Source organism: Amphiura filiformis, chromosome 12, assembly GCF_039555335.1.
Source record: "Amphiura filiformis chromosome 12, Afil_fr2py, whole genome shotgun sequence".
NCBI lineage: Eukaryota > Metazoa > Echinodermata > Ophiuroidea > Amphilepidida > Amphiuridae > Amphiura > Amphiura filiformis.
Window position 1 is genome coordinate 18,277,191 of NC_092639.1, and position 17,470 is coordinate 18,294,660.

Sequence of the window (17,470 nt, forward strand, 5' to 3'; positions counted from 1 at the left end):
TTTATATTGAATGGTTTGCTTCATCCATGTTTAAGGGCCAAAAGTACATGCAGGAAACACCTCATGTTTACTTTTGGCCCTTGAACATGGATAATGCCTTGTAGGTGTAGACTTTATATTGAAAGGGTTTGCTTCATCCATGTTCAAGGGCAAAAAGTACATATGAAGTTTTCCCCTCCCAGTGACGATATAGAAGTTATTGCAATGAGAAGTGAAAAAATGTCAATTGCATCACAAAAACTCAGTAATGAGTTCCTTGCTCATGATGTCTCCCTGTTCCTGCATGACTGTAGTTGCTTGTTTTTTCCAAGGTTTGATATACATGTGATGCAAGTTGGTCCAGCCAGGCCAAGGTGGCAATTGTTATTTGAGCTAGCAGCAAAAAATAGGAAGCAATAAACTATGCAGTTCAATAAACTGTGCAGACCTTGATATTCAGATTCCAAGATCTAACCTTGTTAGTCATGAGCGGTCCTTCATTCCATCTACAGCCAGCATATGGAATGCACTGCCGCCTCGCATTCCAGGAAATTTGAAACGAGTCAGCTTCAAAAAGGAGGTTAACAGCTGTCTAGGCACCAACCCTAATTAACCTTTTTGAAGTATGGCAGGCACAAAAGGAGAGGGCGTACTTTGGTTGGGGTAATCTTTTGTATGCTTCTCACCTGACAAAAGATTACCTAAATCAAAGTATGCACTCTGCTTTTGTGCCCGCCAAATTTTAAAAAGGCTAATGATAACAGGGGTTAATGCCTTGGTATATCTTGGCATTGTAAGAGTGCATACCATGTGCCAGAGTTGCCGGCAGAGATAAGCTTTGAATGTTGCATCTTATGTCAGCTGTCACTCAAAGTAGAATTGTGCTGTAATTGGCTGTCTTACCTAATACATATGCATGGCATGCTTAGAGTGCCGCAACTTGCCACACACCCCTCAAGGATGATGTCAGATGCAACATCCCCAGTTTTTCTATCTCTCTTGGCAACTACAGGGTGTATCAAAATGATTGGTACCCATCAATATACATAGAACATGGCTAAGACTGCCACATCAAATTGCAGCATTACATCCACTTAATTTGTAGATTTATGTAATAAAAGGTCATAAAACTATAAATTGTAGTGAAAATATATAGTGAATATTCTTAGTCATCCAATCATTAAAATCACACATTTTGAATTAAATCTTTTACTGGACCTTACTTTTACAACTAAATAATTATGTTGTGTCTGATACCATCAGCAGAGATGTAAGACTTCCAGAAATTTCCGGAATTGGGGCCAAAAAGAATAAAATTCCGGAAATGTAAAAAAAAAATTAATGATAATTTGTCATAAAAGAGCAAAAAAAAAAAATTTGTGAGGGGTTGAACCCCTGCAAGGGCTCTGCCCTATGGACCCCCGTTGCATGCCTCGCCTTCGGATCGGCTGCTCGCCTTCCGCTCGCATGATTTTCAGGAAGTGGATCATTACCTCACTTAATTACATCTCTGATCCACTGGGCTGGTCATGTGACACAAGAGGCATCAAGGAAGGTATCTGGGAGAGAGTAGAGTACATTTTCGGAATTGGATGATGATAATTTGTCATAAAAAGAGCAAAAACAATTTGAGGGGGGGTGAACCCCTGCCAGGGCTCTGCCCTATGGACCCCCCGTTGCATGCCTCGCCTTCGGATCAGCTGTTCGCATGATTTTCAGGAAGTGGATCATTACCTCACTTAATTACATCTCTGCATCAGACGTAATCAGGCAACTGATCCACTGGGCTGGTCATGTGACACAAGAGGCATCAAGGAAGCTATCTGGGAGAGAGTAGAGCAACTGTCACTTAACATGTCACTTATAGCAGATTCAACCCATCGTGGGATGTTTTTCAAACAAATCCTGGCTACCGGGTGATCATGCATATCACGCTAAAGATGAGGTACAAATGATTGACCGGCAGCCTGGATGTGTTGGACAAACATCCACAATGGTTGAACTGCTATAACACAACTTATCTCACCCATCACTATGGACCAAAATGGCCTCATCCCAATGGCATAGTTCAATAACCTTGATTAAACAATCATAGTGCAAAATTTGACCTCAAGTATGAGTTTTTGTACCCAAATTTTCAAAGGTCATTCAATTAATGAATATGCAAATGAATGGGGGTTAAAGAACTGTGCCTTGATAGATGAACATGTTGTGGATCCTAGTGCATGGGACCAGGCCATCAAGAAGATCCTTAATTGTCATCAAGTGTCACATGACCAGCCCAGCAGGTCAGTCTGATGAAGTCTGATGCAATGTAGCAAATTGTAAAAGTAATAATTATTTGAAGTGAAAGATTTTATTCAAATTTTTGTGTATAAATTGTAATCATTTCAAGAGAGTCTAATGTATAATTTTGGAGAACCAGGCGTTTCATGAGATGACAAAGCTGATGGGTACCAACCATTTTGATACACTTATTTACGGAAAGGTTTTCAGCAATGGCATATTTAATTACTGTGCCATGGTTGGATCAAATTGTGTCCCAAAACTTGGAGACAAAATTATCTCTGTGGATTTATTTCATTTGTTTTGTTTTGCATTGTCACAGGACTTTAACTCCTACTACTCCTACCAACTTAATGACAGGAAGGTATTAAGGAATTACACTGGTTTGTTATGATACGCTATCAGTGGCATGTCTGACATGTTTTACAGAACTTGACATACTAAAATCATACTAAAATCTAGGGCTCAACCGATATGGCATTTGTCTACCGATCCGATATCCGATATTGATGTTGTAATATCGGCTGATATCCGATACGATCTGATATCGGTAAAAAAAAAATTCCAAAAAGAAATTAAAAAAAAAAAAAAAAATTTTTTAAAGTTTTTGGCGACTTTGGAGAACCACTGAACCTATTCTGAAGTGCTAGGATAAAAATTGTTTACCAATATCCGATCCGATACTGATATCGTCGATATCGGGCCGATACGATTTCCGATCCGATAATCGGTTGACCCCTACTAAAATCTCAACATCAAAATCCATTAGTCATGCCTCTGATAGACTTATCGACACATTCTGGGTATAAAGCCTAATCACCTTGAATTGCCATCTACAAATCACATCAGTCAGATTATCATTCTCATAACACTAGGGACTGTCTTTTAGAATTGGCAGGAGAGCATTAAATCGCTCTTTTGGAGCCTTCAAGGAGAGCTGTTTAGTGCAATTTACGATAGAATGTAAGGAGAGAATGGTCAACATAGAGCTAAAAATCAATCTCCTATATCAGATTTAAGGAGAGTAGTAGAGAGCAATTGCTCTCACTCTCCTCAAAAGGCAGTCCCTGTAACACTATAAAACTGCTGGGACATTCTAATTGAGTTATTCCAGTTAAAATCCAAACACCCCCTGTGGAAGACCTGACCTTAATCTTCAACACAGGGAGTGTGAATTTCATGCGGAGGTGTGGACTTGAACTGGAATAACCCAATGTTAACACGCTATCTAAAAGGTGGTGTCAAGATTTTCCTGTTTAAAATAGAACAATATGCTTTTGTTCACATACACCTGTGCAATAGTTACAACTCTTTCTAATTATTTACTCTAGGGGAGTAAGTAGATTTAGCTACACAGCCCAACACATGCAGATCACTTCCAGAATTATTAAAGATTGTTTTTACAAAACCAATATGATAATGGTGAAATGATGGTAAAACTGACCAACTGACGTTTCATCCGTCTAGACCAGTTGGATTTCTTCAGAGTTGTGAAGCTGTGCTACGGCAGGAACTAGTGTTGCAGTTCTTTCGACGCCTTGTAGCAGAGGATTGTAAAAATGACTAAGATTGTAGGTGCCCTCGTCTCGGTTCATGGTCATTCCTCTCCTGTATCTTCCCCTTATCAATTAACTCTTGACTCCTTCAAAAGTCAGTTGGTGAGTTTTACCAGATTTTCATGACTATTCTATTGGTTTTGTAAAAATAATCTTTTAAAGTTGAACAATAACAAACCTGATTGATCTTTACAGTAACACTGCCAGAATTCTTTTACATGTATTATAATCAGATTGTTATTATAAGAATGCTTTGCATTATGGGGAAAATGGTATGTGTTATGCGTACATTGTTGGAAGCATGTGTTTTTTTGTCTGGGAATATATTGGTGGTTTTTGTTATTATTTTTAAGTTTTTCGTCAAAAGAGAGGTGTTATCATGTACATTTAAAACATGCATCATGTGTGACAAGTAGGGGCCTAAACATATATGTATGTATATAGAAAATAACCATAACAAAAAATAACTCCATTAAGTGCCATTACATTAAAAGATAACTCCAAATATAACTCCATCATCAAAATAACTCCATGAAGTACAATTGCATTCAACTTAAACATTTCATAATCAAGAAAAAAATATGCCCATGTCAAATACAACATTGTGTACACATTGACATCTCATTTTTTTCAATTTTAATTTGACCAAGGATCAAATAAAATAAAATTATATGTTATCAAACCCTTCAAACTTTATTCTGAGTTTCCCATCGCACCCCCTCGCATGTATCAAATTTATGGCGACTCTTCAAAAATTAAAATTAAAAAGTGGTGGTTTTTTTTGATAAAGAACCCAGAATTTGTGCACTTTTTGTTTACTACACCCTGTGGAGCATGCGTAAGTGAATCTGTCAATTCTTTAATAATATTGTGTGCATTTGATTCCACATTTTGACTGATAGCGAAACTTGGGAAAATAATGAATAATGAAAAACTGACCGCATTTGTTTCTGAAAACATGTGAAACTCAGAATATGTGTGAAGATCTTTAATACCATGTTACTGATCACACAATTTAACATACTTGATAAGGCCCTTGAAACTTGATTTCCGGTTTCCTGTCACCCGTGTGTGGTATAAAATTTCGCCCGCTTTTGTGGAGCAAGAATCTAAAGAAAATTCAGTAAAATTTGGTAAAATTGTACCTTAAAATATTTTTTTCTAAATATTTTAGTGTTCTTCAAAGTGAAAACGGGCAGCAAAATCATTTCGGAAGCAGGGAATAAACAATTCAGTCTTTGGTGATCTAGTATTCATTTCGCTAGCTAAGAGTGTCTTTTTTGGGTACAATGCTACAATGCGTATGTAAGGGTGGTGTCAAAGAAGATCAGTTTTGTGAGAAATGGAAATCGCCAAAATAATGAATAATGAAAAAATGCCTCATTATGAGCTGAAAAAAGTGACATGAAACAGGAAATCAAGTTTTAAGGGCCTAACATTATATTGGGATTTAGACTGTTCATCTAAGTTATAAAAGATACCAACATTATCCATTCAATTTCTGGTTACAAATCTTTCACATGTGCCGATATATATGTTTGAAGAAAGCAGGGCTGTGCAGTGCTTGCGATAGCAAAAATTTACAACTTGTTTAGGCACCAGAAACTTATTTGTTGGATCGGCCTTCGATGCTGCTTAGATGCTTGTTATTAATGAATTAACGACTGATTAATCAAAATTAATTCTAAATTTTTATTTTTCAATATCAATACAGGCAAAGATTTACATGTTATCACAGTTAATAGTGGTCAATTAATTGATTTCATAAATAATAAGGATCGACCAAGCGTCGATGGTCGATCGAAAGATCGAACTAATTTGTTTCTATTGCCTTAGCTAGCCAATCCCTTGTACAGCATGCACTCACGGCTGATATTGGTCAAGTTATGTGAGGGAATTGTAATATCAACATAGATACACCATCATGGTAGTTAGCTACTGAAGAGGGAAGGTAATTTCTCTTTATAGCTGTCGAACATAACATTTGAAAGCAGTCATTTGTCGTTAGTAATTAGTAATGAAAGGTAGATACTCTAACTAAACATAATTTTTCACCAGGTTCGTTGTTGTAAATAATAAAGGAGACAAGTAGAAAAAGTGATCCTGCCAGGAATTGAACCCAGGACCTCAGGTTTACTGGCTCTGATACTCTCTCTGAGCCAGGTTTTGTAACTCTCAAATTGTAATAGGAGGATGTGATGTTATGTTGGTATTCAAGACTAGATGTATGAACTTTGCATGTATTACATGTGTCCTCTTTGGCCTCAATATCCTTACAGTAAAGAATATACCGTATTGGTCCGAGTATAGTCCCACCCGTTTTTTTATGTGAAAATTATTCACAATTGGGGGTGGGATTATACTCAATTTCAAAAAAAAAAAAAAAAATTTTTTTTTTTTTTTATTTTTATATCGGTTTTGGAGTGTCCCTGGACCTAGACCTAGATGCTAGGATCATTCATGGTTGACCAAAAAAAAAAAAAAAATATAAAAAAATTCAAGATATTTTGTATTATTTTTAATATGAAAATTGATACTTTGTTTTCATGTCATACTCTATTAATGATTTCAAAATGCATTCAAATTCAATGCATTTTGAAATCATTAATAGAGTATGACATGAATACAAATTATCAATTTTCATATTAAAAATACAAAATATCTTGAATTTTTTTTATTTTTTAGGTCAACCATGAATGATCCTAACATCTAGTTTTTTTTTTTACAATTTCTGAAATTTTTGAAAAATGGGGGGTGGGATTATACTCGAGCGTGGGACTATACTCGGATGAATACGGTAATAGGTCAATTGAGAAACAAGAGAGGGAAGTGAGAGTGTTGAGAGGTGTGGTATTTGTTTCTATGGGTGTGGGGTGTGTGTGTGTCTAAAATCATTAAGATTCTGCTGTACTGAACAATGTATAGCTGACCAAGTTTATCAGTGGTACCAAACAGTTCGCAACAGGAGATAATGAGTGGACTCAGTTCTTAAATGGGCTGTTCCATTTAAAATCCATACTTAAAATGCAACTCATCCTCCCTCTGTGAAAGAGTCAGGTTGAATCTTTCTCAGAAGGTGTATATGGAATTCAAATAGATCTGCATAATGTGCTAATTCCATTTGAAATTCATACTCCCCCTGTGGAAGATATTTTCAAAATCTTCCATAGGGGTAGTGTGAATTTTAAATGGAAGAACCCAGTGTTCTTTCAATGAATACCAGTCCACCTGAACTTCATTGAAGTAAAGAGACTGTAGACTGTAAAGCTCTTTAGTTTACTCCTATAAGGTTTGCATATTTCTAACATAATACATAAAGCATTATATACTTATTTTGTTTTGAACAAATTTACAGCAACTCTGCGCAAGCAGATCATACTTCGGGAGCTAGGGCAAATGTTGACTACTGTCGCACAACAAATAGGTGTCACTTTTATGTTTTGTTTTGTTTTGATTTTTATGCACTTACACGATGGGATACTCTTGCAGACACTGGATGCATGGGAACACTCAAGCATGTCAGATACAAAGTTGTGGGTCTTTTCTTTAATTTTATTTTTGCATGATTTTATTTTTTGTACCTTATCTGAATTTCTCTTAGACGCTCGAAGATTTGGAAAAGGATACGCAAGTTTTTGTTAACATAACAGAAATCATGGATTTATATTCAGATTTTGATAAATAAATTAATTTTGTGTTCAACAGAATATTGCTGATCAGACCCTAAAAACTAATTAGCAATGTCAGTGTTACAGCTCTACATGGATACAGTACCCTAAACAGCCTATATCTAAGTATAGTAACCATTTTTTGTATGATGTAAAATAGGCAATCGGAGTGACTTCTTTGTCCAGGGCAATATCACATAAGCTCAAGCTACTCATACACACATCTCCACACACAAGTACCAAAAGGGCAGTGCCTCACTTGAGTTAACGTACAGGGTCAGAATTTCGTTTCACAGTGCGAGAATCAATCTTGATTCTTGCAGAATAAATTTGCGGGAATCATTTGATTCTCGCAAATCAACTTCTGTGTTAATTACAAATGTTTGCGCGAATCAACTCTGTTTACGAGAATCGATTCTCTGATTCACGCCTAAATTCTGACCCTGAACTTATCAGATGGATATGCGCAGCAAAATTGGGCAGGAAAAAATGGAAGTAATAATTATCATATGTATCTAATTATAAAATTAGAATGATTATACTTCTGGATGGGCAGTTCAGTTTTACAATTAGTAAAGCATTATATGTATCTAATTATAAATGATAACCTCTCGATGGGCAATTCAGTTGTATAATAGTAAAACATATGGTCAGAGCTGCAATAGGGAATTAACCCAGTCCTCATCACACCAACTCCCTAAGCATGTCTCCAAAATGATCCCATTCATGTCCGTATCCTAATGGGGTGGTAAGGATGATCTTGAAATGCTAAATCTCAACTCATCTCAAATTCAATTGCATGGAATGCATATTCCAACCAAGCATGTTCCAAAAACAAAGGCACTCGAACAAATCCTAAAACATGACAAAGGATTCATATTTTGCATTCATAGTTCAATGGCTCAATTGGTGGGATAGAAATGAAGCAAATATAAGCAAAGTGATATCAATACATAAATCAAAACTAGAATCAGCTAGAAAATTTGTTTATCAAATTATTGTCAATATTGCAAGATTCCAGAGGTCTTGTACTACATCTACGTTCTATCGAATGTGCTATGGTAATGTTCTAGAGCTCTTGGACCAACTCCAGGCCAGAGTTGCCAAATCCACGATTTGGTAGCCCAATTGGGCGACTTTTGAAAATTTTCCCGCGACTTCTGACAATTTCCTGTCCCATAGAAACCAATGGTTAAGAAAATATTTGTGCGACTTTTCAACATTGGCTCCCGCGACATCCGATAGTTTCCTGCCGCATAGAAACCAATGGTAAAGAGAAAAATTGGGCGACTTTCCGATTATTTGACCTGCGATTCGGGCTGAAATCTTTTGGCAACCCTGCTCCAGGCTGACCCTCATCTTTGCTGCTCCGTTTCGATCTCACAACCTTGTTGTTGAAATTTCAAGATCTAACCTTGTTAATCATGAAGGGTCCTTCATCCCATCTACAGCCTGCACATGGAATGCACTCCCACTTCACATCCCAGGTATTGTAAAATGGGCCAGCATCAAAAAGGAGGTTAACAGCTATCTAGTCGTCAACCCGTCAGCTTTACCCTAATGATAAACCCTGTTAATGCCCTGATATGTCTTGACATAAAAAATAAATAATAATAATAATACTTGACCACACTTCATAGCAGCTTAATTGGGCAATATAGAAGCTATTTGGAAAATCAAATGATGGGGGATGGGGAAGAATATCAGAAAATTGCATGAGCTCCTGTTTCAAGGTGTCATTTCACTGCATGTTGGGTGTGTAGTTATATCTACATGGTTGGGAGACCATGCATGCTAGTTCACTTGATCTGCAATGGGCTGTTCCAGTTGAAATTCAGACCCTTTGTGGAAGACATGACCTTAATCTTCTACATAAAGGAGTGTGAATTACAAATGGGATTACCTAAATGGGCGACTCCGTTTGAAATTTTCACTCCCTGTGTGGGCGATTCAGGTTATATCTTCCATAGGAGGGTATGGAAATCGGTTTACCTGCACCGTTTGTTGTTCCGCACTTAGCACATTTATGAGCATCATACTCCTTGGATAAGCCTAGCTTTGTTAGGAGATCAGCACTTGGAAGACTTGAAGTTGGGATAGCCCACTGTTTTGCAGATTGTTGCATGCACTACAGCACAATATTTTTGAATGACGGTTAAATCGGTGGATCATTTAGGAATTATAGCAGTGTAGGTGTAGAGGAAATAATATGATAAATAAATAGTAGAATGTACACTTTTTGTTCCTGGGGTTTCAAAATGATTTTTTTTGTTTCAAGTAAAACTTAAAACTTAAACAATACACTATGGAAATATTTTATCAAGAAATGTTGAAGTGCAACCTATATTATTTGTCAGTACTTTAAAAAAATTATTGACACTTGGTTTTGCACGGTCATCTTAAATTAAGGTTCTACCCCCAAAGTGTGTGTAAGCTTTACCGTGTAAACTTTGCAAAATCCTTCTGGCTCAATGCTGGAAAAGTGTGAAAAAACAAAATACATTTTATGCATGCATTTGCAGGAAGAACCTTGATTTGGAAGCAAGATGGCGGATCCGTGCAAAGCAGTGGCGTAGCCAGGATTTTGGAACCGGGGGCACAACTTGTAAATTTACCGTTGGAAATATTTTTTGCCAACGGAAGTTGTGATTTGTTGACCAAAAAAAAAAAGAAGGAATTTGTATGTATAATTCAATTTAATTCACAATTTTTCATCATTTTTTTTTACAATTCTCCCCTTTTTTCTGTCACCCTGGGTAAAAAATAGTCTATTGTTAACCCAAATTTTTGTTCACCAACACCTTCCGTCTACCAACGGCCTTACATGAATCGACGGCCATGACGAGCGGGTGGGTACTGCCCCCCCCCACTGGCTACGCCACTGGGGTGGGTACTGCCCCCCCCACTGGCTACGCCACTGGTGCAAAGGGTCAATTAAGTACAAAATGCCTCAAAATGATGACAATGACTGTGATTGTAACTGTGTGATTAAACTAGGTTGTTTTGGTGCAATAAATTTAGTAAATATTAATGTTGAAGGTAAAATTAATGAAAAATAAACTTACAAATTGTTTTTATTCTTCTTCCCTCTTTTTTTTTAATCACAAATATTTCCTGGTTCACGATATGTAGCTCTATTTCCTTCACAAAAATATTGGTATGGTTAACCAGATTTCCCCCACATGTTTAAGACTACAGTAGTTTTGATATACACATACAGGAACTTACTTGGTTTTATTCACACTATAACAACATAGAAATTATATCTTTATAAATATACTCTCATGATATAAAAATAATATAACTACATACTTCCAACTCTTTATCATTTATACCAGCATTTCAGTTTCAGTTTCATTTACATTTCAAATATAATAAAAAATATCATACTATGTTGAAAGACAAAATGTAATATGATTTAATTTGTAAAATAAGCATAAATGGGGTTTGCTTCCCTTTTCCTGATGAACTTTCAAATTGTCTTTAGAAATTTGAACAGTTTCTGGAAAATAGAGGGGAAGTAATGTTTTGCTTTATTTTTTTAAATATAAATACATGAAAATGTATACATGAAAACTGGACTTGGACAGATTCTACAAATGTAACTGGTTTTTTTTTAGCATTTGAGAGTTTTTGTTTATCACAAACTCAGATGAAATGCACATTAAAAAAGTATCTGACTTTAGAGCAAGTGTATCAGATCAAATTACATGTAGGAATATGTGATGCGATCAAGCAAAATCAGTCGGAACTCGGAAATATTAAATTTTCAGTTTCTTATAGGATAGTAAAAAGCATTTACAAATCTGGATTTTTTAGAAAACCTCATTGAAATTGAACAACCCGTTCCAAAGATATGAGCAATCAAAGAGTTTCCAAAACAACAGGAAACAAAAGGAAATATTTCCTTTGGTTATATCTCAAAATCAATATTTCCGAGTTCCGACTAATTTTGCTTGATCGCATCACATAATGTGTAGAGACATGAAAACTGGGTAATGGATAGTGTTTTAAAATGTAGAAGGTACAAAATCATCAAACTAAATCATTCAATAGGTCTAGATACCAGGAATATATAATCCAGGGCCTAGATTTCGACGAGAATCACAGAATCGATTCTCGTAATGATTCTCGTAAGATTCGGTTGCGAGAATCAACTTCTTTCATTGTATCACACAGTAAGTGCAGTGACTATGGATGGATTTTGATTCTTGCAAACCAAGACGAAATCTAGACCCTGATAACAGAAATATTAGCGCCACATGTATATCAGCTTGATGCAGGGAACAAGCTATACAAGGAAAAAGAAAGTTATTAAGTTATTTAGCAGGCCATCCATATTTAATAGATATAGAACATATAGGACAAAATCAAATAAATAAGGAATAAGTAGACTGAAGTTAATAAAAACACAGAAACTTCTTTCTGCTCTTCCTCAGGGACAAACAAGAAAATGTTACCGCAAACAAGACAAGTTGAGATTTTCTTCATCCTTGTATAAATGCTTGTTATACTGACATCAAGTTGGTATACCTAATTTGTTGTGTAGAAACACCACACAAATAGGATCATTGGGCTATTCCATTTAAAATCCACACTACCCCTGTGGAAGATTTAGCTAAAGTCTGCGACAGAGGGAGTATCAATTTTGAATAGAATCAGACAATTGGGTAACTTCCATTTGAAATACGCACTCCAGTTGTGGAAGATATAGGTAAAGCCGTAATACAGAGGGCGTATGGGTTTCAAAATGATTAACTCTGAACAATTACATTTGAAAAACATACTCCCCCTGTGTAAGATATTTCCAAAATCTACCACAGGGGAGTGTGGATTTTAACTGAATAGCCATATGGATATGTAATGAGTGCTTACACCTGTCATTCACCCAATTCTAATCAACATGTGTATGTAATTTTCTTATTGTTTTACAGTCAAAAGGCCACAGACCCTGATGAGTATCCAGTTGTATGTGAGATCTCGCCTCTACTTTCGTTCTCAGGAGAGGTAGGTTCCATATCCTCAGTAAAGAGGATTTATTTCATTTTTACTAGCGGTCACCAGTCCTTTGCGGTCACCAACTTTATGGTCGCATGTCACCGCTTTTCGGTTAGTAAATAAGGTATATTGTTGATCGAGATCGATTGGGCAAACGTGATGCATGCTGGGAATGAAAAAGGCTCAAAAGCTATAAAATTTGGTACCTGTGATCGCAAATTTGAGCCCTTTTTCTTCCCAGCATGCATCACTTTGCCTGTCAATCGCTATCAGCAATATACCTTATGGTATTGATATTTGGTGTGTTAATGTTCTATTTAATGTGATTAGTGATGTGAGATTTTCATTTAAAATTACAATGGCAAGGTGGATTGTTTTAAGGTTGGTCTGAACCCTGGAATTATGGAATCTTTCGGGCCTCTAAACTTCTAAATTGTTGGTCTAAAGTATATAAAAGTATACATATTTAGAATGGCAAAGACTTGATAAGTTCATCTGTGAGGTCAAATTTGGGCCAAAATGGCACTTTTTTGGCCCAAAATCTAAAAAATAACGGTTTTTGGCCCACTTCTTTTTTGTGAACCGTAACAAAAAAAAATCTTGGGCCAAAAGTTTTTTGAAACTAATTTTTAAAAACTAGATCAAAATATCTAGGACCGTTTTTTCATTTTTTTAATTTTGACCAATTTCACCAAAAATATTTGAAATTTGTGCCAAAATCGGGCTTTTTTATGATTTTTTTGAAAAATCAGCATTTTTTGACCATTTTTAGCGCAAATTTCTCAAAGTTAGTCGAAATTAAAAAAAAATGAAAAAACGGGTCCCAGATATTTTGATCTAGTTTTTAAAAATTAGTTTCAAAAAATTTTGGCTCAAGAATTTTTTGTTACGGTGCACAAAAAGAAGTGGCCAAAACCATTATTTTGGGGATTTTAGCCAAAAGTGCCATTTTGGCCCAAATTTGACCTCTCAGATGAACTTATCAAGTCTTTGCCATTCTAAATATGTATACTTTTATATACTTTAGACCAACAATTAAGAAGTTATGAGGCCCGAAAGTTTCCATAATTCCAGGGTTCAGACCAACCTTAAGGTAAACATACACATGTAGATTAACATTCCCTTGCTGTCAATGATATATATGAAGGTTAGGTACAATGCGTATACAATGCTGATCACATAATATATACCGGTATATATATATAGGATTTCAGGCATTGAGAATGATCATCCATGAAAAAAAAACCCTAAAATGTTTTTTAAAAACTTGAAAAAGCGTGTGAAATTAGGCTTAAAAAAAAGGCCAAAAAATGGGCTGAAATTAATAGTGTGGAAATTTGGACCAAAAATAACATGAATTCAGGTTTAAACATGGAAAATTCTCATGCCTGGGATTTCCATAAAGCAGGGTAGGCCTAGTTTTTCAAAACAATGCACAGGGTTGCCAAACCTGCGATTTGGTAGCCCAATTCGGCGACTTTTGAGGATTTTCCCCGCAACTTTTGACAATTTCCGATAGTTTCCTGCCAATGGTAAAGAGAAAAATTGGGCGACTTTTCGATTATTTGACCCGCGATTCGGGCTGAAATCTTTTGGCAACCCTGACAAAGTGACAATGCATAGCAATCACTCTGTAATCTACAGGTAAATTAAGTCTTTCTTGGCCAAACTGGAACATGGGCGTTGTGTCCATGTAGCGTGTACGCAATGTAAGGCACGTGTATGCTTTCTTCTGTACCGGGCTATGTGCATGTGTGTTTATTGCGGAGCCACTATCATTCATAGTGTTCGATCTTGGCCAAGAATTAATTAATTTACCTGTAGTATGAGTTCAGCTTTACTAATATGCAAACTACCATCTTTTTCATGCAATAAAACAGGGCCTTCAACCATTATGCGACGGACGGGAGTTTACACCACCAGTACTTCTATCAGAAGGAGACTACCAGGAGGACAAGGAGTCCAGAATTGATAACAATTGATGACAATGATTGATCCATCTCAATGGATTTACACCACAAGTATTTCATACACGTATATGTTTTGTATAACAGGGCCAAACTTGATGAAGGGCATCCTTGGATTTTGGTTTGAAGAGTTAACTTGCATTTAAGAGTCAAACACTTTCACGGTCAAAATCGATGAAGAGCAAATGAGCAATGTTGTTTTTTTGGTTGAACGGTTTGCTTGTTCTGTATTTAAAGTGTTGCACCGATTGCAGAATTTTGTGGGTGTATAGCGGAAGTAAATCGTATGTGTGAGATCATTGGTGCTTGATAGGAAGGAAAAATATGATGTTTTGTCAGTTGCACTGACTTGGGTTTGATGCAATATATGACAATCATGATTGAGTGTTTAGTAATATTCAGAGTATTTGGATGAAATAGATCAGGAGAACCAATGTTTGCTCTTCATTTTTGGCATTGGCACTGTTGCCTTAAATGGGTATATTGTGTTATGGTGAAATATTTTTCTGCAGAGTTATAAAAAAATCTTTTGTTTAACATGTTTTTAAAATGTTTTAGACTCTTCATATAACCTCACTTTTAAACAATTTGTGACAATCTTTTCTAAGTCTTTGCGAATGTTGACGAAATTTTTTATTGGGATAGTGCCACACTTTGTATACCATTTTGCACCCTGATGTGGCCGAGACATCAATGCGTTGAGGCAGCAATTTCGTACATGCATCTGTGCGGGGTGCATGGGTACGCCAGCCCATTCAGCATGCGCTAGCGATTTGAAGCTGTGCCCAATGAAATAGACACTGACGTCACTGCAACAACAAAAAAAAAAATGGTATAGAAATATTATTGATAAGATTCATCAGGATCGTTCAAAGTCAAATTAAATAAATAAGTTCTGGTACAGATCCAATAGAAATAAAAGTACTCACTAGATATCAAAAACACTATGAACAAGGACGAAGATCTATGACCAGATCATCTCAAAACGGCAACCTACAAATGTGGCAACACCATCACAGCCACCAAGGACTGCCGACATTTAGAAACACTACAGTCATTGCAGAGTGAACAAGGTTCCTGATAGGAACTGAAATATATCTACTGAGTACTTTCATTTTTATTGGAGCTGTACCAGAACTTATTTATTTAATTTAAATTGGTATAGAAATAATTGGCTTGCAGTGTCAACCATAGCCCCTTAGCAACCTTAACCCATTATTGCGAACATATAGAACTAGAATTCTGATTGTGGGAATCTATTCTCATAATACTTGGAATTTAATGATGATGATGCCACTGTGGTATCAATGACACCAGTGTTTGTAATAGATAGAATAGGGTAAGAGCTGGTAGTCATCCCATAATCGCTCTGTCGATTATAAATCACAAAGCAAACAGTTTCACAAACATTAAAGGCCTATTCAGTGATCCTAGCGAAGATGTAAAAAATTCAAATTGTTTATAAATTGCTAATAATGAAGGTTTCGTCATTAAAATTGTCATTAGGTATTTTTGCTATGAAAAATTTAGAAAAAAAACAAGGAAAACAGCAGTATTGGCAAATTTGAAATCCCATTCAAATACATGTAGTTAATTTGTCTCATTTTGTCTTAAATTACACGGCTTTCGGCTTGATCACCAGCAGGCTATGTTAGCACATCTATGACAATAAATCAATCTATGACACTAACTCAAATCTGAATTTTGATGATTTTTATGATCCTCCGGATGAGCAAATCACTGAATATGCCTTTAAGCAGTTTTGAAAATGAGTACAAATATAGTTACCGTACTGACGCGAGTATAGTCCCACCTTCGAGTAAAGTCCCACCCCAAATTTTCAAAAAATTTCAGAAATTAAAAAAAAAAAAAAAAAAATTCAAGATGTTTTGTATTTTTAATATGAACATTGATACTTGGTATTCATGTCATAATCTATTAATGATTTAAAAATGCATTCAAAGTCAATGCATTTTGAAATCATTAATAGACTATGACATGAATACAAATTATCAATTTTCATATTAAAAATACAAAATATCTTGAATTTTTTAATTTTTTTTTTTTAGGTCAACCATGAATGATCCTAGCATTTTATTTTTTTTTTTTTTTTGTATAGTCCCACCCCCCAATTTTGAAAAAAATGTTCACCCAAAAACGGGGTGGGACTATACTCGCGTCAGTACGGTAGTTTTGGCTAACTAGTTCTTTCGAATGTCCTGATACTTTTTGGACACATTTGTGAAACATACAACTTCATATTTAGCTTTAGTGGGAATTTATGTGTGCTGAGTGGATGCTTGTTACCAGCTGTTACATGCCATGTATAAACATGGAAATAGTACACCATGGTATGACATTATCCTTTTGTTTTCATTGATTTCATATGTGCAGCAGACCTTGTGTAAATTGCATCGATTCGGAAATGGAAATAACAATTGGTGCCAAAATGGATTTTAACACATAGCTGCTTTTTGCGATTTTCAACAAATAATGTGATTAGAAATAACTAATTGTTGTAAAATGTGAAAAGTCTGTTTCAACACACAACAAAATTAACTCTGAAAACAACACATTACGTTTCACTACCTGAAGGGAATTGATCAAAAATTGAATTCCCTCTTGAGGTTAGTATCTGTCACCAGGCTGTCATTATAGCTAGAGGCAGTATATGACACACATGGGTCAATGAGTTACATATAAATGACCTTGTGTGGTATTTACTTCCCAGGAAGTGAGTTTTGCCTGAGGCAATTTGTGGTTAAATGTTGATCCCTCACGAGTTATTACCATCAATTTGGTTGAAAAAGGAGGTGAGACATGAACAAAGTTCTGTTCAGGCAGTAAAACCTAATGAAACATAATTGTCAAAGAACATACATTTGATCCATGCATGTTTAGAACGAGAAAAAGAAGATTTTTCGACTCAAAATGACAAAAGGCAGCTGTGGTATTAAGCAACTTGGTCACTATTGTCTATAAATGAGCTTATGTTTCATGTAATGTATATTATAGT

The 17,470-nt window shown here is 35.8% G+C and overlaps 1 protein-coding gene across 2 annotated transcripts in view; it reads left to right on the forward strand.

Annotated features, from left to right (window-relative positions):
* Positions 1–15,280, forward strand: part of LOC140165887 (UDP-N-acetylhexosamine pyrophosphorylase-like) — a 38,743-nt gene extending 23,463 nt beyond the window's left edge. Inside the window, exons 9-11 of one of the 2 annotated variants that reach the window (XM_072189232.1) lie at positions 7,177–7,245; positions 12,424–12,496; positions 14,368–15,280. In XM_072189232.1, coding sequence (XP_072045333.1) covers positions 7,177–7,245; positions 12,424–12,496; positions 14,368–14,469 — 244 coding nt within the window. In that variant the 3' untranslated portion in view covers positions 14,470–15,280. The remainder of the gene's footprint in view (positions 1–7,176; positions 7,246–12,423; positions 12,497–14,367) is intronic. The other variant, XM_072189233.1, reaches the window with a different exon arrangement.
* Positions 15,281–17,470: the final 2,190 nt, after the last annotated feature.